The 24,751-nt window shown below is 35.2% G+C and overlaps 1 protein-coding gene across 1 annotated transcript in view; it reads left to right on the forward strand.

Annotated features, from left to right (window-relative positions):
• Positions 1 to 24,751, forward strand: part of FAP (fibroblast activation protein alpha) — a 71,139-nt gene that overhangs the window by 17,607 nt on the left and 28,781 nt on the right. The window contains exons 5-15 of the mRNA XM_030852605.3: positions 626 to 700; positions 2,263 to 2,315; positions 5,629 to 5,701; positions 6,406 to 6,526; positions 7,425 to 7,579; positions 9,603 to 9,706; positions 11,492 to 11,627; positions 15,256 to 15,300; positions 21,526 to 21,630; positions 21,729 to 21,799; positions 24,161 to 24,214. Coding sequence (XP_030708465.1) covers positions 626 to 700; positions 2,263 to 2,315; positions 5,629 to 5,701; positions 6,406 to 6,526; positions 7,425 to 7,579; positions 9,603 to 9,706; positions 11,492 to 11,627; positions 15,256 to 15,300; positions 21,526 to 21,630; positions 21,729 to 21,799; positions 24,161 to 24,214 — 992 coding nt within the window. The remainder of the gene's footprint in view (positions 1 to 625; positions 701 to 2,262; positions 2,316 to 5,628; positions 5,702 to 6,405; positions 6,527 to 7,424; positions 7,580 to 9,602; positions 9,707 to 11,491; positions 11,628 to 15,255; positions 15,301 to 21,525; positions 21,631 to 21,728; positions 21,800 to 24,160; positions 24,215 to 24,751) is intronic.

A 24,751-nucleotide genomic window follows, 5' to 3' on the forward strand; every position in this document is an offset into this window, starting at 1 on the left:
CTAGTTATGGAGCCTTGGGTAAGATTCCACATTATTCCATCCTCATCATGCCTCAGGTTCTTCCTCTGTAAAGTAGGAATAATAATACCTCTTTGGGTTAGTATAAGAATTAAATGAAGTATCATTTGAAAGTGCTTAGGATAGTACCTAATAAAGGCTCAGTGACTGGTCCTATGATACATAGGAACATGTTATTCTGTCCTCCTGGACTCTCAGACCTCCTACTTTCTCTACCTTCAAGAGCCTAGTAATCTTTTAGAGTCAAGCTCAGCTATTTCTCCTCTGTGCAACAAACCATCTTATCATTTGCATTCAATCACTTCCTGTTTAACACTTTTGCAATGTTATATCTCTTTTATAAAATTTTCTAAATTGTAATGTTATTTATTTAGAAGTTTACTATTATAAGCTTCTTGAAATCACAAAGTATATCCTATTTATCACATCCTCATCCCCTAATGTGTAGTAAATTTCTTTGTATACAGTAGGTACTACTTAAACTTTAAAAAATTGCTCTGATTGTATATGTTGGAGTATATGGATGATATAATATTCTTTTAGAACTACAAATTTATATGGCTCTGTTACTTTTTCTGTATTCTAATCAACTTCTTCATAATTTCAGAAAAGTGTGAATGCTTCAAATTATGGTTTATCACCTGATCGGCAATTTGCATATCTAGAAAGTGATTATTCAAAGGTATTGACTATTTAATTTGGGTTTATCTGATTGTATCTCCTACTAGCTCACAGATTGGTTTATAAAAGTAAGAGGAAGCAAGAGTCTATCTTTATCTTTAAATATTCAAGAAATTGATGCAGTTCTAGCTGAGCCCCCAAAGCATAACAGAAACATATACAAATCATTCAGAATTTGGCATTCTTGTCTGGTTATCATCAAGTAGTAGAAACTACTTTCATCTTAAGGGAAAAACTTATTTTGGGGGCACTGATATTCATCAGAAAAAAGTTATTTGGTATCATGAATCATTAGTCAATTCTCACATATTTTAACCTTGTTGATATTTATTATTATTGAAAATGGAAAAATCAAGATATACCTTATTTAATTCACTTGCTTTTTAAGGAACCCCCATACTGTTCTCCATAGTGGCTGTTTCAATTTACATGCCCACCAACAGTGAAAGATGGTTCCCTTTTCTCCACAGTCAGTATATATATATATATATATATATATATATATATATATATATAATTAACCCTGGTAGACCAGGGGTTTAAATCTGTGTCTTCGAAAGCCTAGTGTAGGAGAATCCCACATAGCTGGACTATTAGGCCTTACTTAAGTTCCCCCTCCTGAATGAAGTTGTGGATGGAAGATAATCACCTTATTTTTTCTACTTATGCTGGTAAAAGGAAAGAAGAATTTACTATCAAATTCAACTTCTAATAGTTACTCTTAGATCAAGAACCTTTTGTTTTAACTGCCATTTTTCATATTCTACTTGAGATGCAAAACTCCCTTAGTACACAGAATGAAAAGTCAAGCTTGCCCCTCCCGCATTGTTCAGACAGCTGATTATTTTCCAGTGGACCAGGTCTTGGTCACCTGCAATCTTCAGAAAGATATGTTTCAATCCACTGGAGCTTCCTTGCCAAAAGTTTGAAAGCCCTTTAGGAAACAAAATCCAGAATAATACTTGCTTTATTCACTAACCACAGCACAAATAAACTTAATGAGAACTGAGCAGTTTTTTTTTCTGGAGGAATTATATGCTATATATCTCTTATTTATTTTTTCAGTCTCTACTATTTTAAAAAACTATGCTCAAAGAAAAGCAAGCATTTTGCAACAAAACTATATGTTGAATAACTTCTCTTCACCCAATTTTAAAGGGTTATTATCATAATAATTACCCAGGTGCAGGGTAATCTTTATGGGACTTGGAAATTATAGTGGTTTTACTTCAATCAAGGTAAAGCATAAGGGGAACATTTTGTAGGGTAGAGTGTGTCAGAGAAATGCTTTTTATGTTAAGAAATGTCTTTGGATATGCTTTTTATGGAGTGAGGGTTGAATCACTGCTGAGATTAGTTCTGGAATTTGGATGAACAGCACAAAAGTCCACAGTAAAACTCTTTAAATGAGACTCATTTAGAATTGAAACATGTCTTTCCTAGTGCTTTGTGAAAATAGTCCTTTTATAATTCTGAACCTTGAATTGAGTGACCTATGATTATACGTTATTGCCCTGAGCTTTTTAAGAATCATGATTTGTCTTTGCCTCTTCTTCCTGACAGCTTTGGAGATACTCTTACACAGCAACGTATCACATCTACCACCTTACAAATGGGTAAAACTTCATGTCTTTTTATTAACACTACTTAAGTCTCATATAGAGACTTTTTCACTCCAGACTCTGATTTGAGATTAAGACTGCGTTCCCTTGTTTCTGGTCTTAATTTCTTACTTCTTTACAATATATGTATACCTATACAACTTAAGAAATTCAAAGAAATACTCCTTTGGAATATTCACCTCTTTTTATTTGACTAATATCTTACATTTTTATATACTCTATAGTTTTACTTTTCCTACTTTTGAACACCAAATTATAAATATATAATTTATAAAAGTACACATATTTATAAAAGTACCAAAAATGCATGGGAATGATACAAAATGTTGGGGAGAGGGGGCTCCTTCACTGGAAGGAAGCAGAAGGGAGGGAGATGCAGCATTAAATTTAAATTTAATTGATTTTAAACGAATTGTTTTTTAAAATGTAAAATGTTAATATCTTTTAAATTTAGATGTTAAATTGTCATCTATTATATTATTTTTTTATCTTTATGTTTAATTATTTGAAATATTTACAGCTTAAAAGAAAAAAAATTAAATGAATGAGTAGGTAGGCAAAGGACTGAGGGAGAGAATTCCTGGCAGAAAGAACAACATGTAAAGGCCCAAAAGGAAATGAAAGCACGGAGTGTTGGGGAAACTCAAAAGTAGGTCAGTTGAGTTGAAATTGGAGGAGGGCATGCTTACTAGTAGGAGGTGGTGTAAGTTTAGGAAGGAGTTGAGGCCAGAAATCATGGACCAAATAATAATGAGGAAACCATTAAGAATAGTTTAGATCTCATTCTGATGACAATAGGGAATCACTGAACAGTTTTAGATGGGAAATGACATGATCAGATTTGCACTTTAGAAAAATCTTTCTAAGTATGGACAATGAATTGGTTAAATTACTCATCTTAATGTGATATCCTATTTGCTGTTATATAAAAGTGAAAATAATTGTATGGCTTGAAGAGGCACTGAAAAATCTTATGGTCTATTTCCCCTTTTGTCTAGTAAGAACACAAAAATTTTTTTGAACTTTATGTTTCTACTTCTTTTAAATGTCCAGAAAAGAATAACTCTGATCTTCTTAAACTGTCAAATCAAAAAATAGGAACTGCAATGTAACGTAGACTCTAAATCCATCTAATGCACTCTGAGTCTTTTTCTCTGTATCCACATTGTTACCAAATTCAAGAAGTGTTTATTGAGCACTTACTATGTGAAAAGCATATGTGGGGAGACACAAATGAGCTTGAGGCACCAACCCTATTCTCAAGAAACCTTTAGACTAGTGAAGTGGAAACCTTACTCTTTCAGTAGAATTTCCTTGTTTTTCTTTTAATCATTTTGAAATTCTCCACGTCCTACCTATGTTGAGGTTCACCAAATTAAACAGCACTCCAAAAGAAGATGACAATACTAATATTTCAATCATGGTTTGTATAAGCTTTATGGCCTAGAATCATTTTAAATATTTAGCTTTTGTGCAGTGAATTTAATCAAACCACTATTTTGTTTGTTTTTTTCTTGCACAACCATCTAATTTGCCAGATTGGTTTTTTGTCAGGTAAATATACCATAATTTAAGGAGTGAAGAATGACAAATTTGTTGAGATTCAAGGCAAGACGGAATATCACTCATTCCAAGTCTTCTATGTGCCTCCAAAAGGTTTATAAAAAATCTACCATAGAGAAAATGAAGATAGTTCTGATTTCAAGCAAGGGAAGGATTACGGAGGAGATGACAGCCTTTGTAAAGCACGCTCCTCCACTTTCTCTCATACTGTAAAACACAGACAATGGCAGCTGTGGTGACCCGCCTGCCATGAAGAAACTATGCACTGAGATTTTCAGCTTGGTGCTGTCTGCATGCTTGCATAGATGATTCCATGGTATATGGAAACCTAAGGCAGTGTTACAATGTCAAAGGTAACATGGACACTGGTTTGAGAGAGAATTGTAAACGAGGGATGAATGTCTTCTCTTCTGGGACGTTCTTTTGCCTGTGCCCTCATATGTTGATCTGTTCCAGACTTCCCAGGGGCCTGGTGCTCATAAACTGCCCTCCAGCAATCAGGATTCCCACTGCAGCACCAATAGTCTCCTTCCTCCGGGGACATCACTCTTTCTCCAGTCAAAGCTGATCTGTCTAGTGCCATGTTCCCTCATTGGTCGCTAGGCCTCGTACTTCATGACCTAATAAGTTAAATCAAGGTGACGTGTGCTGCACATCTTCACAGGTGTCCAAAATTTAAAAGAATGGGAAAAGTAGAAATATCAAGCATATGTTTAGGTCCAGGTTGGAGAGATTTTTTTTGGAGGGGGAAGACAAGGAGTCTTCCTTCAAGCTCTTCACATTATACTTTGGAGGCAGGTCTTGTTTTGCATCTCCACAAAAGCATTCTTGATGAAACTATTCATACAGTCTTCAAGAAGATAATAGTCAAAACTTAAGCACAGCAACCTACAACTCTTTAACACTTATAAAACTCTGAACACATTCTTGCTGAAGAACTGTAGAAACTCCACAGTGCAAGTCAGTCAATTGAATATTTGCAGGGCGACTCTAAGCATCAAAGTGAGATTTTTGGTCAATAATATATTTGAAATTTTCCCATGGGTGGAGTGGAGGACTTTCAAGCTTAAGGCATACTGCCCAGTATATGATCTGTTTTTTCAGTTTAGCTTGAGATCAGATGTTCCTTTCCTTTTCTGATTTCAAGTCAGATCCCTGGGGAGATTGTCAAATGGCATCTTATTTTCAAAAATTTGAAATGCATATGCATTCACAGAGATGGCGGTTGTGAATGAAAATGTGGAAGAGTACATATTAAACTTCAGCACAATTATAGAATTTCAGAGCTGGAAGGCTTCAGCAACCATCTCAGCCTGGTGTGTACACATTTTACAGTCCTGAGGGTTAAAAGGCTTGAGTTTAATGAGGGGTCTTCCAAGAGCTAGTGATATGATGTTTAAAAAGTCATATCATTTCTCTAACCTCAAGTTTATTTTCTATAAGATGAGGGGGGGTTCCATTAGGTAATTTCTGGAGGTATTCCCACTTTCTCAGTCTATAACCCTTTAATCCACTCACCTCAATATAAAAGGTCAGAAGTTAAACGACCTGTAAGTAACTAGTGAAGAATTCCAACTACTACCCCATGTCCTCTGTCCCATGTTGTCACATTTTTTCCATTAGGTTTGAAGAAGCAGAAACGATGATGCTTTATGTTTATTGTTTGTTTATTTTTTTCTTTTTATACCTGTTATTTGCATTGAACAGCAAAGTTTATTTATTTATTTTCTTTCTTTTCTTCTAGAGAGTTTATAAGAAGAAATGAGCTTCCTCGTCCAATTCAATATTTATGCTGGTCGCCTGTTGGGAGTAAATTAGTAAATGTTTAAATTATAGAAGTGTTTAATCATTCAAATAAAAGAGGAGCCATTTGATTTTGGCCTTTGTTAAATTTCCATGCCTGAAAGAAAAAAAAATACATTTATGACTATTTTAAGTGGTTAAAAACGGGAAGAGTTTTGATAAATTGAAACCCATCTGAGAATTCCGTAAAATCTCAAGCTCATGGATAGACTTCTTTAAATATCGCAGTCAAAAACTTTATCCTTATACTCAGCCAGAATGCGTTGTGCCAGAAAGCTCAGGAAAAATATGGTTTTCACAAGTTTCCCAGACTAGCTTCAGACAACATGAAATTTTGTCCAAGCTCTTATTTAAGGACTCTAAATAAAGATTAGATCTGGCTAGCTATTAATATTCAGAGATTTATTTGACTTTCTGTCAATATACACAATTATTTATTTAGGTAATAAAGGCAATGAATATAATAGCAGACTTTATTCTCTATTTAATGTATAGACTTTAAAATCATAATTTTTATGTTATGTTAAAAATCATAATGTTAGTACAAGTTGGTTGGGGTTTCTTGACCTATTAAAATGATATCTTAGTTGTGAGCCTTTTTGCATCTGGATTATCACTCTTTTTAAAAGTATTAGGTGAACGATTAACACAAACATGCAGGCTTTATTGTATTTCTTATGAAATTTCTCCTTGTTAACTAACTTACCACCACTTCTAGGCATATGTCTATCAAAACAATATCTATCTGAAACAAAGACCAGAAGACCCACCTTTTCAAATAACATATAATGGAAAAGAAAATAAAATATTTAATGGAATCCCAGACTGGGTTTATGAAGGTACGTGTATTCTTTTTTTACTGCTGCCGTTAGGCTTTTAATTGAAAATAATCGCACACGTTTAGTAACGTTTAGATGAGTGGTATGTTACTGAGATGAATGGTGGCATTTCTGAAAGCTGTTATCAGGTTATGAACAGGACGTGCAAATTCTGAAAGAACAAAACCTTGTTATCTGACTTGCAGAATTTATTTTCATGAGCATTATAAAGTGGTAGCAATAATTTATATTCCAAGAAGTATATGGTCCTTAGATGCTGTATTAGTACATTTTCTCGGGTTTGTTTTTTTCTTGCAAAATAAACCTTTTTTCCAAAACTAGACAACTGTCTGTATTATTTTGCAGGAAAATATTCTCGGCTCTTGGTGCTCTCATGAATTTTGTCCTCTTTCTGGGTCATGTAGTATCTAGGAATTAACTGGACTTTAAAAGGTCTTCTAGTCCTTGCCTTTATTAAAAATGTATATAACTGAATTAACTGGTTTTTAAAAAATATTCCCAGGAGAGAAAGTCAACTTTCAAGTTAATGTCACTCTGTAGTATAAGTACAGTTCTCCTTGTTTTGGCTACTTTAGATGACTGTAAAAATCAGAAGCGGCCCCCAAAGGGAAAATTAATTATTGTTGAAATGTTTACTATTTATTTTAAAAATTACATTTCTGATTAATGTCAATTCCCCAGAAGACTAATTGATGTTTGATATGGGGTATTAAGTTAAACTATTCCTCTAAACCTAGATCATTTATCTTTTGATAACCAAAGCATGGCATATGTCATATCCACATTAAATATATTATTTCAGTTAATAAATGGCTATATACGATGTACTTTGAAGTATTTATGATGATTTTAACAGTACACTGTCATAGTAATTAATATGGTAGTATTTATTTTTCAGAGGAAATGCTTGCTACAAAATATGCCCTCTGGTGGTCTCCTAATGGAAAATTTTTGGCATATGCAGAATTTAATGATACAGAGATACCAGTTATTGCCTATTCCTATTATGGCGATGAACAATATCCTAGAACAATAAATATTCCATACCCAAAGGTATGTGGAATACTTTTAGCAGATGCTTCCATTTCCCTGGTGTCAAAATGAGCAACCAATACCATGAATAGAGGTGGGATCAACAAGTTTGGAGAGCTTCTTATCCTGGTGCATTGTAAGGCAAACATTGTACTGTGCTCTATTATTTATGTGGACATCTGTTGCTTTGGACATCTGGTTGGGCTGGATGAAGTAGTCTTTGCAAAAACCATTGCAGAGTCTTTGAAAAACATATGGTCTAGATCATGGAGGAAAAACAAGCTTAACTTAATTTTAATTTTTTTCATATTTCATGCTCCAAATTCGGGTAAAGTTCTGTTTTGCAATTCCCTCTTGAATTCTCATGTAAATTCAAAGTAGAATGGGAAATTAAAATGTTGAATGTGGTGCTCCTGTCAGGTCGAAGTAAGCCTGAGTTATGGTCTTTTCTGGACATACATGGTAGGTTAAGTTTATAAGCCTAGGCTCTTCTTTGAGGGAATTAGACATGGTGTAAGCCCTCAGTTTCTCGTATAAACATTCTAGAATCCTTAGCTTACATACTTCACATGCAGTCCCATGTCTCAAGACAGTCAACCTGTATGCAAAAGAAGAATGGCCAGGTCACGGTGGAGAAACGTCGTATCCTAATTTAATTTAGACAAGAAATCTGAAAGGGAATCAAATCATAAATTCTCCTCTTGCACAAGGAGTGGAAGTGATTTTAGGATTTAGCTCTTTGTTCTTAAGTCGTGATTGTTTTCCCTTTCCAAGGGGAACACTGTCATAGATGGAGCCAATGGGTCCCTATATGTGACAAAGACGGGATGGATATGCATACACACAAGCGGATTCCAAAGCAATTCAAAGTGACCATAGCGAGAGAAATAGAAATTCCAGATAGTCTAAAATTTATGTTAAAAGTCTTTTGAGAAAAGGCAATGGGTAGGAGATGAGTGTTTAGGTAAGAGACCCCTCAGGGTTGTATATAAAGTCTGAAAGCTAAGATGTTTGGAAGTGAGAGGTATGATACTTGGAACCCAAAAGATGTAAAAGGACTTGGATCTTTAGAAGGTGGTAGGGTGCAGAAAGAGATGAAGAAATCTAGAACTGAGGAGAAACTCACATGGACAGAGAAGTCAGGACCCAAATTCTCATGTTTCTTTGAAGGCTGAAGTTGCTGAAACATCTGACATTGAACTGAGAAGTGAGACAACTTGAAAGAAGCAGAAAGTCCCACCTAAACCTCAGAGTGAAACAGGAAGGTGTGAGGAGAGCCTGGACAATTTCTTAGATAAAGCCAAATAGCATGGAGCCATTTATGGCTATATATCTAAATTTTGTGGATTTAAATTGTTTGACAATTATAAGATTCTCTTTTCTGTGGTAAAGTAACAGAACTCTAAGAAGATGTCTGGGCATGAACTATACTGTCATGTAAATCTAGGGCATATACTAGCACGTAAAGCACAAAGCAAGAACAGCGTAAATCCCATGACACTTTATTTTGAGGTGGAATTTTCCTAATTTGGGAGTATTGATAGCAGTAATAATGTAACCAGCTAGTAGACTGTCTGATAATTGTCCTAGACCAAATTACAGGGTAAAAGAAAAAGGTATCTTTCATTATCTATTCTTTACCCTCTCTTCCCCAAATCAATCCCCCTCGGCACTCCCCTTGGCACGTGAAGAAATATTATTATGGTTAATTATCCTAATAACAATTATAATGGGAAATATCTGTCTTAAAAGTCAGAAAAGAGAATATCACTTACGGAACTGCATTTTTATAGCCCAAATATTTTTCCCTATGAATCAAGGCTCCCTCATTAATCACTTAGAATATGTGTTTTCACTCTGGTTGCACAAGATTTGTAATTGCACTGCAGTGAAATTCGTGGTCATGTTATAATTAGAATGTTTTCAACAATAATATACCTAACATAGTTAGCTTATAAAAATATGCCTAAATTCCTAAACTGTCTTTAAAAAGTTGGTGATAATTAGAATTTTATGAGCTTATATATCTCCATTTTCTTCACAGGCTGGAGCTAAGAATCCCATTGTTCGGATCTTTATTGTTGATGCCACTTACCCTGAGCATGTAGGTCCCAGAGAAGCGCCAGTTCCAGCAATGATAGCCTCAAGGTATAGTCATCTCTGTTGCTTCCCACTTTTCAAACTGAATTTTAACACTGAAATTTCTTCATCAAGGTTTACATTTCTTTTCTAATGAGTTTATGATGTATATGCTACAGCAAAAATAAATAAATAAATAAAATTAGCATGCCCAGCTAAATATATAGCAAAATCGAAATTCACAAATAATTTTCTTAAATTGATTTGAAAATATTAGCCCTTTTCACACATGTAAAGATGACCATGGTGCTCAGTCTAAGTGCTACTTCTGGATGTGTGAGTGTAAGCTAGAGACAAACAGAGAGATAGTAAAATTCATATATATCCTCATCCTGGCTTCTTCCAAGTCTGACCTACTTTCTCCCAGGGTTTGTAGATCATGCTTATCACATGTGTATGACAAACAGGAGAAGATACGCCAACTCTCTCCAAATATTAGCGTTTTTCACTAGGATGCAGTCTATTTGAAACGGTCTGGTTGTAGAATTATCTGTTTTGGAATTAACTGCAGGCAGACAGGGACAGAAGCATTCTCACTTCCCCAGCATGGTGCCCTATGTACATCTTGTCTGATTAGTCCTGGTCATTCAGGTTGAAGTGGGTAAAGGGGAGGGGTCCGCAAGCCCTGCCTGGTGGCCCTCCTTACCCCTTCCCACACCCTATCCCACCGGGGCCAGTTGATTGATCACTAATAGGAAAAAAAACCTCATCAGAGACCTCTGCTGGGCTTTGCCAAGATGAATCCCCTCTCTGATAATCAAAAATGGCTTTTTTAAATTATCCATTATTCCCCACCCTAATCTAGTTGATGAAAACTTGACTGAATACATCTGGTTTTTTATGTGTCATTCTCCTTAGGAGGCAAGCAGAATGATAGGAAGAGCATCATGTATGGAGTCATGAGGCTTGTTTAAGCATCTGTAAAATACTAACAATACAATAGTAATAGCTAACATTTTTTGAGCACTCACTATGTAGTGAGCATAGTCTGTAAGCACTTTAAGCGTTCTCAGTAGATCTTTACAGAAAGCTTTAAAACTGGTACTATTATTATTCCCATTTTATATAGAAACAGAGCCTTGGGTATGTTAAGTAATTAGCCTAAGGTAGTATAACTAGTAGGAGATAAAGCCAGAATCTGAGCCAGAGACCCCTTCTAGCTCTGTGATTCCTTTTATATTAATGTCCAACATTCTGTGGTTCATTTATATTGCTGTTCTCTTAACTATAAGTTCACCCTCAGAGCCAAGTAACCATTGCTGCCTTTCATTGACATCCACTTTGTGCCAAGCATTGTTTGAGTTACTTTGCATACATCATCTCCATTTTATTAACCTGAATTTCAACCCCTGACCATGGTCACAGCTAAAACTCGGCTTCCAACACAAGCCTGCCTATCTTTTACCCACTTAGCTCTCTTTCAACTAGTTAAGAAGCGAAAATTTGAGTTTAGCTGTGGGAAAATAGCCAGTTTAATGCTTTTTCTCCTCTAGATTGACCAGTAGCTTTGGCCTTCCGTCTTAAATTTTTTCCTGAGATATAAAAATCCCAACTGGGAGAAAACTCAAGTGTAAACTCATTCTATTAGATGAATGAACTCTCTTATAGATATTCTTTAAAAGTCAGCAGGTATATTTAAACTTTCTCTGCAGAGAAAGGAATGTTTTGCCTTCCTTATCTATGGAATAAATATTTCAGATAATAAAATACATCCTTTAGAAAGCACAAATTAAGAAATTATTTGAATGTGATCTTGATTTATGGTTGTGACTGTCTGTTTTGATTTGTTTGCAGTGATTATTATTTCAGTTGGCTTACATGGGTTACTGATGAGCGAATATGTTTGCAGTGGCTGAAAAGAATCCAGAATGTTTCAGTCTTATCTATATGTGATTTCAGGGAAGACTGGAAGACATGGAGCTGTCCAAAGGTAAGTTGTATTAAAACCATAGAGGTGTGTTTCTGAAGATGAAAGTACAAGAGTGGTGACTTATTTATAGGTAACATTTTATATTATAAAGCAGAATTACTGCACTCAACTCCCAATTGCAAAAAAACCTCTCTATTCAAAGTTTCATTATTTTTATTAAATAAATAAGATACCTTTTGCTTTCTTGAAAGACTTTAGCATTGAAACTGAATAGAGAAAAAGACTAAATGAAACAATGTAATACTGGGAAAATCAGTAGGATGGAAATTTCCATTAGGATGGAAATCCATCCTTTTAAGATTATAAGATTGGCAGTCAAAAAAAGCAAAATAATGAAGATGAAAAGATAAGATGGGTCCATTAAGGAAATAGATGTGTTCTATTCAAAAGAATTAGCAAATGGTAACATGTTCTATTCAATGTCAAAACTGAAAAATAAAAACTCCAGAGTAAACAAATATTATCAAAGGAAAGCCAAATACTCCCATTTGAAAATCAAACGTAGATAACTAAGAATGACATGAAACAGATCAAATTATCTTGCTATCCTGTTATCTTAGAAGAGTGCTCAATACTGTGCTAATTTTAGGGAGAAAAAACTTAAAAACTAGGCACGGATTTATTGTTGAGTTTTAATTGTTTTTATTGCTCAAATCCAAACATAATCTGTTGAATTAATGAGTCAGAAAACTACTTCACCAATAGAAAAATCTTCAAAATAAGCCTGTTCATAAGTACTCATATTAGAGACTAAGAAACACAAAATGTTTTCTTTAAATAGGAAATTTTATTGGTACATTTCATGAGACATCTAATTATGAAGAAATGTTTCATTAAACCAAATATAGAATAAACCTATTTTATAAAGTAAGAAAAAAAGCACAAAGCAATCAAAGTAAAACACTAAATTCCATCTAGAAATTAGGACATTATGTTTTGCAAGAAAAAAGTCATATGAATCTGTTTGGAAGTATATCAGGACTATAATAGTCAACATTACTCAGGCTAAAAATATTTTTAAATCACTACTGTGTCTATAAGAAGCTTGACTAATTTTGATGGAATATGTTAGAGCTGATTTTTATCTTATTTATAGTTTGATATACAAAGCAGAAAGATTTTTTTGGCTTTAATGCAGTATCATAGGCAAAAAAAAAAAAGAATAAACTTGATTGTTCTAGTTAATTAAAAGCCATCAGTCTGATTAGTCAGCTTTGGATGAATATAACTTTAATGTTTTCATTGAAGCTAGATACTAGGAATTATTGCTTTAATTTTACTAGTTTAAAACTATAAGATTGGTCATTTAGATACAATTTTTAGCTCTTAAAACTAGGCATTTAAAACTGTGATTGCTTTGGAATTTGAAATTCTAATTTATCAAATCTGAGACAACTTAATCCAAACTGACAGAACATATAAGATGCTCATTCAATGAGATGTGGAATTCCCTGGAATATAAGCTTTAGTTTTATGGCCAAAATCAATGATTAAGTTTAGAATACCAGGTTTGAATAACCTTAGAATTTCAAAACAACCTCTGTTTCAAAATAGTCTGGTAAGTTCATGGAACATATTTTCAGATGTAAGAAAAACAGGGTTGAATTTTCCAGTAACCATACTCATGACTGGTGTGTGTGTGTGTGTGTGTGTGTGTGTGTGTGTGTGTGTATGTGTGTGTGTGTGTGTGTTTTGTTTTGAAAACAAATAACATTTAAGGTTAAGTGACGGCTACACTTTATTCATGTTGGGAGTCATACCCAAAACAAAGAGGCAAAGGAAACTGACAATAATTGCTTAATATAACTATATTAATAAGATTTATTAAGAAATTTGTAGTTTGGGGGAGAGACATCATAGTATTCTTTCTTCTCTGAAAAGGGAATTAAAATTAATTTTATCTTAATAACTAGAAATAATGAATCAAAAAAGTTTTGCTTTATTAAGTCTTGTCTTAACTTGTTCTCTCTGAGACACTGGCCTATCCTTGTAAGAGAAAATCCAAACTGTGTTTTTAAAATTTATTATTCCCTTGCTTTTTTTGACAGTACTCTCTCGTGGTTCTCTTTCTACTTTACTGACTGTTCTTTTCCTTTCCAGCTCTTCCTCTTCTGACTTCTCTAGAAATCTTATTATTTTCCAAGTTAATGTATTTGCAAGATAGGCTAACTGCTATAACAATTACAACAACAAAACCCCTCCAAAATTTCAGTGGGTTAATACAATAGGAAGTTTTTGCACATTCATGTAACCATCTAATAGTGAGTCCAGGTAAGTGGGGAATGGTGAGGGTATGGGATGGGGTCCCCTGCTTAACAGAGGCATTCAGGAACACAGGTTGATAACATTTCTGCTGTCTTCATCTAGTGGCTTCTAAGGATAGTCAAGGTTATTCAAACCTGGTCATCAACATTCACGGGGCGGGGGGGGGGGGGAGGGTGGGTGGAAAAAGAATGGAGGATCATGTGAGAGGGTCTTACAGATTAAGTGCAGAAACAGCACGGGTCACTTCCGCTCACATATCCCGGGTTAGAACTTATCACATGACCACATCCAACTGGAAGGGGGCCTGGAAAATGTAGCCTACCTGAAGTCCTAGCAAAAACAGGAAATGGTTACTAATTATCCTACAGTCTCTGTCACAACTCTATTATTCTCCTAGGTGATTTTTATCTAATACTAGAGGTTTTCAATTACCACTTGCCCTACAAGTTCATTCTGAGGATTTGAACTTTTATGTATCTCTGGCTACATCTTCTCTGCTCCACCCTCACTACCGCACGTAGATTTGGGTCTTCAGCATCCTTTTTCCAACATTGCAGTAGCCTTCTAATGGCTCTTTGTGCTTCCCTCTATCTTACCCACTTAATCCATTCTCTGTATCATGTTCCCAATTATATTTTTTAAATTGTGATTCTGAAGTCTTTCAAAGGACTTACCTACAGGAGAAATCCAAATTTCCTAGGGTGGAATAAAATTTTCTCTACAATCTTGCTGATCCCTATACATTTTCTCATCTTCTCTTTCCCACAGTCACCCTCCATTCAGCCATACTGAGCCACCTGTGGTTTTCTAAGCTGGCCTTGTCTCTATGCTTTTCATTCTATCTAGAATGTTTATCCTCTAATTGTCTAGAAAAGTCTATTCATTTTTTTAGGCTTATTAAATATTTGTTCAATAAATGATTGATTGTACTATGCTAAAATATATACCAAAATAAGATTCAGTGCAAATTTTAAGATTTCTAGCTGCTTCATAAGATTGAGAAAAGAAAAAATTTAACCTAAACTCCTCTGTGAAATGCCTTTTTACCTACATGACACCAAGGGTTTGGCTTGTGCTAGGCCTCCATAGATATTGTCATAATTCCAGTCACTGCCTTATGGAAAATTTAACCAGAATTATGAATGGTTTGCAATAAGATACAGCCCTTAGATCATCCTTGTGTACGTAATGGTGGTGTTGTATTAGATTTTGAATATAGTCATCTTAAACTCAAGTGTGAAGTTAGTTGACTAGCAATAATATACTCCGACCAGGCAGCTTAACTTGTTCAAATGTCCAGATTATATTTAGGGAAAACTGTCCTCCTAATACTATGCTTTATTTGATCTTTTTTTTCTTTTAGACCCAGGAACATATAGAAGAAAGCAGAACTGGATGGGCTGGTGGAGTATGATTGCTATCTTTTCCTTATCTTTTAATGAAATTCTCAGCTATCAAAGGACTATTTGAAATGTATCCAAACTGGCACTACTTGCTTTTATAGAAAAATATCAAGGTAAAAAACACAAAGGTAGTGATCCCTTCAGTAATTTTGTGCCAGACAATTTTTTTTTTTTTTTTTTTTTTTTTTTTTTTTTTTTTTTTTTGCGGTACGCGGGCCTCTCACTGCTATGGCCTCTCCCATTGCGGAGCACAGGCTCCGGACGTGCAGGCTCAGCGGCCATGGCTCACGGGTCCAGCCGCTCCGCGGCATGTGGGATCTTCCCGGACCGGGGCACGAACCCGTGTCCCTTGCATCGGCAGGCGGACTCTCAACCACTGCACCACCAGGGAAGCCCCAGACAATTTTTAATGTGTATATATTTAGAATTCTATTAAGAATAAATCATATACCTCATGTTCCAAACTTAACTTTTTCAATCAACTCTCTGATATCCATAATTAATATTACCTCTTTAAAAATACAATAAAGATCAGTTTTCAAAAGAGAATACAATCCCCGAATTGCTTAAAATAATCTGAATAATTATTAGCCATTTGAATCCAAGGAAAATAATTACATTGGGTATCCTTGGTTTAGAGACAACCTACTGCTTATTAAATTTTATATAAATTAAAATGATTAGATGTATTTCATATATATGCATATTCATTCTAGTTTTTAAGTAAAGTGGTATCAAATAGGGAAGTGTGTGTTTTGTTATGGTTTGTGATCACATATATCTGGATTTTTTTGGAATAGTTTTATTCAGTGATTTATAAGGATTTTTTGTGTAAAAATAAATCATGTTTTAGGAAAATATCAATTGTATCTTATATCCTATATGGAGAATACAAAATAGGACAGATAATACGTGAATGCTGTGTGGATGGTCCATTTACCACACACATGTGGTTGATTTCAGCTAGCATTTGGGTGGGAAAAAAAGGCTGCTTCTTCTGAAATTTGGACACATGCAAAGAAAAAAGAAATTCTTAAGAACTAGTTTAACACATTAACCCAAGACAAGGGACGATAAAGAATTCAGAAATCAATTCTAAGATGATGTCTTGTAAAACTTTAAATTAAGATGGGATGTGAAGTGAAGTAAAAATCTTCAGATATTCAAAATTCTTTTCTGTATACTTTCCTGGATTCAGCAATTTTAGCTTACATATATTTACTTTCTGTCTTCAGTTAAAGATACTTCCGTTTTATTCATTAACTAGAGAATAGTTATTACTTTATTAATTGTATAAGTAAATGTACATTGCATTCTAAAATAACAAGGTAACGAGGATAAGTGTGTAATTCAGAAAAAAAGGAAAATCCTATTTTATTTTATTTTTAATATTTATTTATTTATTTGGCTGCACTGGGACTTAATTGTGGCACATGGGATCTTTTTCACTGCAGTAGGCGGGCTCTTAGTTGCAGCATGCAACCTGGGCCCCCTGCATTGAGAGCACAGTGTCTTAACCACTGGACCACCATGGAAGTCCTGAAAATCCTATTTTAATTCACTCTTCAACGCTGTACTAAATAACACAGGAAAAATGAGAAGTAGTCAGTGAAAGAACAGGATTTTATAATTTTTTTGGATTCTTGGTCAATCAGAAGCTCACCTTCCAGAAAGATAATTACTAGATCAGCATTTGAAAACTTGAGGAAAGGGAAAAAATTAATTTATGAGTTTACTGCCATTATAGAGATTTCCTGTAAAGAATGAGGGAAGAAAGAATACTTGAATATGCCCTTTAGTTGTGTTCTCCACGAAGATAGTATAACTAGAGTTTCTATAAAGTAACATGAATGATGTGATTTTACAAATAGATAACGATACCAACAACCTTATCAAAGACATGATCTAAGAATCCATACACATTTATTCTGAAAATAGTGCCACCATTCAAAACACACTGAACTATTTTAGAATGCATCTTTGGAAATCTCCTATGTATAAGCATCTTGAGGAAAACAATTGTATCTTATCAATTTTTATAGTTTGTATAGCACCAGCCTTGCAATCTCAGCAAACAGTAGCTGGATGAATGGATGAATGAATGAATGAATTGCCTTCTAAAGCTTTAGAATATTGTTTGAAATACCCTCAGTGGAAGCACATATGTGTCCTTTGAGGGAAGGTGATGTCTCTACATTAAATCAAAAGCCATGCCAACATAAATCTAGTGAATAAGTGAAACGTGTATCTGCAACATATGATTTTGCACTAGATCATTTTAATATCTGTAGCTTTAGAATTCTATTGGGAAAATTATTTTTCTTGTGTACTAATCTCAATCTCTTCAAATGTATCCAATAGTCAAATTTTTTTTGAAATGATAGCTTTCAAGAGTAAGTTCACACTTCCCCAAGGCAACTGCTTTCAAGAGGTCAGTCATTAGATTTTATAAGTTCTGACACATCTTTTGAACTCATGACTTTATTTAGTTATAACTCCTGTGTGGTAATATGCTGCATAGCTTCCTTTGACCTATAATCAAACCAGTGGCTTAATAAAAGTGCCCAGAAATAACCTAGAAATGTTTGTCTTTCAGACATTTGTTCAAATAATATTTATGAGGGTTTTGGATAAAGTGTACAGGCTAGTCATATTAATATAAATTTAAAGAGCAATTTTAGAGGAGTTGTTCCTTTAGTATTTATCAAAGAGATTTAAATTGAAAAAGACCTTTGGAGATCACCTATGAATTAGAAATGTGAGATTAAATGACTTGCTAAAAGTAGTTAACATGTTAGTTTCAGGCACAGAACTAGCAAGTAGTTTCTTAAGAATTTTACTTGTCACTTTCCTTTCCTCCTGCATGAGATATTGTGTCTTAATTTGGGGGAAGTACCATAACTTCTTCTTTGGTATTTGATTAGAAAAATAACAGCAACAAATTCACTTTGAATACGTATATATTTTTTACCCTGTGGAGAACAGGCAAAAAGGAAGATTTAATCAAAGAATCTAATATTTAATTACTAAAATGTGAAGAAGAAACACTGAAAACATAATGCTTAGATTGCAAAGCCACATTTAAATTATTTTAAAGTAATTAAGCAACACACCACACTTCCTTTAGGCGGTTGGCAAAATCCTTTGGCTCAGAAAAGTGGATGTTCTACTTGATGCTTGAAAGTCTGTGCTTTTAACTGCATGTGGACTCAGTTTAGGCACAAGCCTTAGATAAGTAGTTCCTCAGGCTATTTACCAACTGTGGCAAGAAATTAACTGGTGGTAAATAACCTTACCTTCCAAGAAAAATATTTTAAGTGGCTTTGCACGTAAAGGTGAGGAATTTACCAGCACATCTAAGCATGATAAAGGGACCTGTGAAGAGGACTTGTTAAAACTGAGGCCCACCTAGTGACATGAGCTTATCTAGGGCTCAGGCGTGACCTGCCTCGAGAGGGACTTAACTCAGGATGCATTATGGACCTCACTCTGGCAAAGTGAAGGCGGAAATATTTCACACTCTCTTTACCTCACCCAAGTTACCTGCTCATCTGAAGCAGCTGTCTTGGATGTCTGCAATAAAAGGGGAGAAGATAACAGTCTTTGCCTAGCAAAATATTCTTCCTGTTTGCCCAATTCTAATATCTTAAAACATAACACTCTGCCCTCTTATTTTTTATTTTCAATGAAAATGAAGTTTTCAGTTTTAATCTAGAACTAAATCTTTTTTTTAGAGTTCCCTAACTAACTGCAGATGTAAAGAGAGTATTTTTTTTTACTAGGGCACCTTATAATATTTTGTGACCCCAGTTCCATTGTAGTGGTTAAGACAATGGGGAGCCAGTTTTTGTCTTTCATCTTGGGGTGGGGGGGAGAGGGAGACACTGTAAAGTGGTTACTAGTAAGTAATCATTTGGCTAAGAGGGTAAAGCCTCATTCTAAGATGAAAGAGTGATTTGTCAGACCTATGCTAGTGAAATTCCATCGGCAAAACTGCAAATCAGAATTTCCTATTCCAAGGCCTCTTGGCTCTCCATCTCACTGAGTCTCAATACACAAAATCCTACCAGGGCTGGTCTTATTATTAATGAAACTAATAAAGGAATCACGTAAGGAGACAGCAGTTTCTCATTATTCCATTTTACATTTTGTTAAAAACATCAATTCTATGCCAAATACATAAGACTTAGGACACTATATTAGTTCTCTAGAGTTGCTGTAACAAATTACCACCAATTTGGCTTAAAACAACAAAAATTCATCATTCTGGAGGCTAGAAGTCCAAAGTCAAGGGGTTAGCAGGGCCATACTTTGCAGTCTCCAGGGAAGAATCCTTCCTCACCTCTTTCAGCTTCTGGTGGCCCCTGGCAATCCTTGGACTTCCTTGGCTAGAGCTCCACCAGCTCCAATCCCTGCTTCCATCTTCATATGGCCTTCTTCCCTGGGTCTCTTTGAGTCCACATCTCTTCTTATGAGGACACCAGCCATTGGATATAGGGCCCAGTCTAATCCACTATGATTGCATCTCAGTTCTTACCTTGATTACATCTGCAAAGACCCTATTTTCAGATAGGGGCATTGTCTTAGGCCATTTGAGCTGCTATAACAACATACCATAGACTGAGTGGTTTACAAACAACAGAAAATTATTTCTCACATTTCTGGAGCCTGGAAGTCTGAGATGAGTATGCCAGCATGGTCAGGTTCTGGTGAGAGCTCTCTTCTGGGTTGCAAACCATCAACTTCTTGTTGTATCCTCAATGGCGGAGAGCAGAGCGGAGAGAGCCCTCTCTCTGGTGACTCTTGTAAGCGTACTAATCCCATTCGTGAGGGCTCTACCTTATGACTTCATCTAATCCTAATTACCTCCCAAGGGCCCCACCTCCTAATACCAAATACCATCCTTTTGGGGGGTTGGGTTTCAACACATGAATTTTGGGGGCACACATTCAGTCCACAACAGTTATCTTCTGAGGTTGGGTTGAAAAGAATTTAGGGGAACACTATTTAGACCCCACCAACACCACGTCAAATAAGTTGCATTTTAATATCATGAAATTCTAATCATGACTTTTATCAAAAAGCATCAAGTATCAAATCACAGGTAGGACCATCATTAAAGAGGCCTACAGATACTTCCTTTGCTTTCTTTTTGCTCAGAAGTGGGTCCCAGCAAGATGGTATCAGCAAAATAGGTATTTGTAGCTAAAAGATACCAGTAGTCTTTTTTGGTTGTTGTTGCTTGGGCAGTTTTAAAGAATCTGAAAGTCTTGGTTTGCTGTCATGTGGAAGCACTCCAGCTAAGAGAGCTGGTTTGGGATAACTTGTAGGAATATCTACTCTGCTCTGCTCTGCATGATGTGGAATAGCTCTTTCCTCATGGGACACTTTCATCACATTACCATCCTTCCCCAACCCAATGACCGGGAAAAAAAGGAAACCAGCAGATGTAAAAGGAGTCTCTTTTTTTAAGGGAGAAATTACTAGCTAAAATTTGGTGTGAGGACATTTGCAGGACTTTGGTTATCTGTACCTTTCAGGATGCTGAGGCGTGGCTTGCTCTGTTCAGGTCACACTAGACCTGTGGCAGGGACTCCTTAGGTCATCCGAAATTCCCAGCAGGTGGAGAGCATGGGCCCTGGGAAGAGGTCAGAGATGAGCAATGAGGTCTGCTCTGCTCCCTGAGTTCAAGGAGTGATCCTCCTGTTGGCTTGCCGTGCGTTACATTTTTCTCTCAAGTCCAGAAGTCTCTTCTTGCCATTAAAAACTGTGGCTAGCAGGTCATGATATTTTAATCTTTAAAATGTCTTTATTGTAGCATTAGCATTAGGTGCTTGGCATCAGACAAATCAAGAGTTAAAAGAGCTTCAGAAGAGTCACTTTGGCCAAAAGCCACATTTTGAGGATTGACTTGGTTAAACATCAACATTCATTTGTGATTCGTTTAACTCAATTTCAAATCACATAATCTCAGAACATGGAAATTCAATCAAACTAAACAATATAAACCCACGGGTACGTAGTAGCAATTAAGTAGTAGTTGGAATATGTAAGTGCTTGTTAGAAGCACCAGAAAAGCTGTCCATCTGAAAGAATGGAATTTCAGGTGTGAGTGACGGAAGGAGGGGAAGAAAGGCATTCTGGTCCCGATAATTATAACTACACATGGCTTTAAAAGAATCTATAGTTTGGCTTGTCTTCTGAACATAACCTCTGTTCATTTCTTTCAGTTCTTTGTTTCAACACCAGTTTTCAGCTATGATGCCATTTCATACTACAAAATATTTAGCGACAAGAATGGCTACAAACATATTCACTATATCAAAGACACTGTGGTATGTTCCTTCCAAGATTTATCTCCTCAAAGATCATTCACTTGAGGTTGCTCAAATAACGCTCAGCTTCACACAACATAATGTTTGTCTTTTTATAGGAAAATGCTATTCAAATTACAAGTGGCAAGTGGGAGGCCATAAATATATTCAGAGTAACACAGGATTCACTGTAAGTATTGCATGAAGCTTGATGCACCATTCAGGTTTTAATTGGCACTGATGGACATACAAAGGATACAGCACCACTTCTTTCAGTTAAGAGCATTTTTGTTACTTATTCTATAGTTTAGTTCAGCCAGCTGTGGTTTCTTTAAGATTGCATATTCTTTAATAACTAGTCAACATGATTTCCTTTTGGAAAGAAGATTTAGTAGTTGGTTATTTCTCTTCTGGCACTTGGTATATAATTACATTAAAAGTATAAAAATTTTAAAATAGTAACTGGTTCTAAAGATAGATTTCCCCCCTAGCACTTGAAGCAATAAGCAAGATTCAGAAGTCCATGATGACAGCCCCTTGATATAGAAATGTTACTGTAGTGATTCACTGTTATATAAGTTTAAGATTATTATCTATAACAGCTATTATTTATTGAGCGATTGTTGTGTACAACGTACTGTAAAGTAGAAATGATGATCCCAGTTTTACAGATGAGAAAACTGATACTTGGAAATTTAATTAACTTGGCCAAGGCTACATAGTGGCAGAACTAGGATTTAAACCTAAAACACATTAAATCTAAGGTTCTTATTATTAACCTCAACATGGGGCTTCTTCCTTCCAGGTCTTTCCTTTTCAGTCCATCCTTCGTACTGTCTGAATAAATCTTCTTAAAATAAGCATTTACGAGCAAACATCTCTAATCAAGAATGTGCAGTTCCTTCCCCTTATTTTTAATAAAGTCCAAATCCAGGGCACTCTCTTGTAACCTGCCTGCCATTAGCTGGAGTTCTAAGAGCAAAAGAGAAGGATCATTAGTCCAACCTCACTGGATAAAAACTCTTTAGAAACCTATTGCTAATCCATGGAATTCTTTGAACTGTCGGCAAAGGAGTTTGGACATTACACGGGGCAGCCATTAAAACTGCGCGTGTAAGAGGAGTGACAAGATAAAAACAAATGGGACAGTTCAGAAATAATATGTTTAGGAGGTAGGGGAAAACTGAAAGCAGGAAGACCCAGGTATGGTCATAATCTAGGCCTGAGGTGACAGAGGACTTAACTAGAAAAGTGGCCATGAAACCTGGACTCCAAGGGAAAACTATGCCTCCTTTTTTTTGCATCTTTGGAACTTGGCATATAGTGCCTGGCACACTACTGTCAAATGAATGAAAGGAAGAGTAGACAGACAGTGAAGAGAGAGGCTGAACAGCACTGGTGGGTCAATGGCTGTGAGGGAAAAGGAAAAGGAGAAAGAGAAATTAGACTCTGTTCTAAGTGTTAGAGATAAAGACAACTGTGAAAACTTTGACATGGCAAGAAAACTGCAGGAGGCTGTTTGGAAAAGCTACTGAATAGTTTATTCACAGGTAGTTTGAGGTGATGTGGGAAAGGCAAGTATAAGTGATGTTTGGAGTCCCGTGAAGTCAGTAAAGGCATTTAGAAGGATGCTGGTTTAAAAGGTAAAATTAATACTAGGAGTAGGGTGTATTCTGTTGCTTTTTCCTTTTACTGGGGATAACAAGGTTTTTATTTCAGTGAGGATATACAAGTACCTGGGTTAATAAAAAGTTCTGAGAATTAAAAATTAGTAACCAAACCTAGGTTATTCCAAACTTTTAACACTCTAATAATAGAGCTCATCCTAAAAATAAAAATAAAAAATTAAAAGTCAGTTACTTTGTGATATTCAGATGAACTCACAGAGGAGGAAAAATTATGCCACTAAATTGGATTTCCCACTTCGTGGCTATAGTAAAACAGGTTAAAACCGGGACCCAGATACTTAAGTAACAAGTGTGTTCTCTTGTGACTTGTTCTGCTCCTGGGTAAATTCACATGGCCCTTTGTGTGGTATCCCTGGGTGGACGAGTTTCCTGATTTATAGAAAAGTTATCTACTGTAAGTGCTTCTGTAAACTAAGTTCTAAAGATGCTTGGAATCATAGACAAAATTAAATAGTATAGCATAAAAAATCAGTAGGCTGTTAATTATGGAAATGAAAGGGGTGATATTGATCAAACATCCTAGTTTATTTTGTGTGACTCATAACTAATGCCTCAGAGTATAATATACATATAAGAAAAAAGAGTACTCAACATAATTTTTCTCCTATAATTTATAAACATATTTATAAGAATATTTTATGTAGCTATAAATATATTTATATATGAATTATAATTTATAAAGTCAGAGTAAGAACACAAAATTCAGAGGTATGAACAGCAGGGATTTGTGTACATAAGTGCCAATTAATTGTTTCATAAATGAACATTGGACTATATTGTTTACTGTATTAGTACTAGTATTAACAATTCTATCACCATTTAGTCATCAATACTTATTTACTAACTTCTGAATATATTTTCAGGTTTTATTCTAGCAATGAATTTGAAGGCTACCCTGGAAGACGAAATATCTATAGGTAATTTGTATCAATTTATTCTAGTATTTTTATATATTGAAATTTAAATAAAAATCTGTCAGAGTCCTCAGAATGTATAGAATATTTTTAAAAGGCTGAAATGTAATAAAATTAATTTGTGAATTAAAATAAAATATTAAGACTGTTGTACACCACATCAGTATAAAAATATACACCCCCCAACATATTAGCTGACTCAAAATGTTTGTTTTCAAAAAGAAAAATCAAGAAATTTTAATGCTGATATAAACATGGTACTAAACATTTCAACTAAATTTAGAGGTAATTGAGGAAATTCATTTTCCTACTGTGTACCAGGCATTGTATTTATTCCCATAATGTGTGCTTTCTTTTAATGTGACTTGCTTTGTCATAAACTTATTATGATTGGAAAGAATTCACCTCTGTTCCTAAATTAGTGTTTAAGTTAGTCCACTGGCCCCCATGGTGGCTGGAATGGTGCCCTTTAAAGCCCCTTCTGGATGTGGAAACAAAAACAATAGCTACCATGGGCTGGTGGTCTGCTATAGGCACACT

Source organism: Globicephala melas, chromosome 7 (assembly GCF_963455315.2).
Source record: "Globicephala melas chromosome 7, mGloMel1.2, whole genome shotgun sequence".
NCBI classification, from domain to species: Eukaryota; Metazoa; Chordata; class Mammalia; order Artiodactyla; family Delphinidae; genus Globicephala; species Globicephala melas.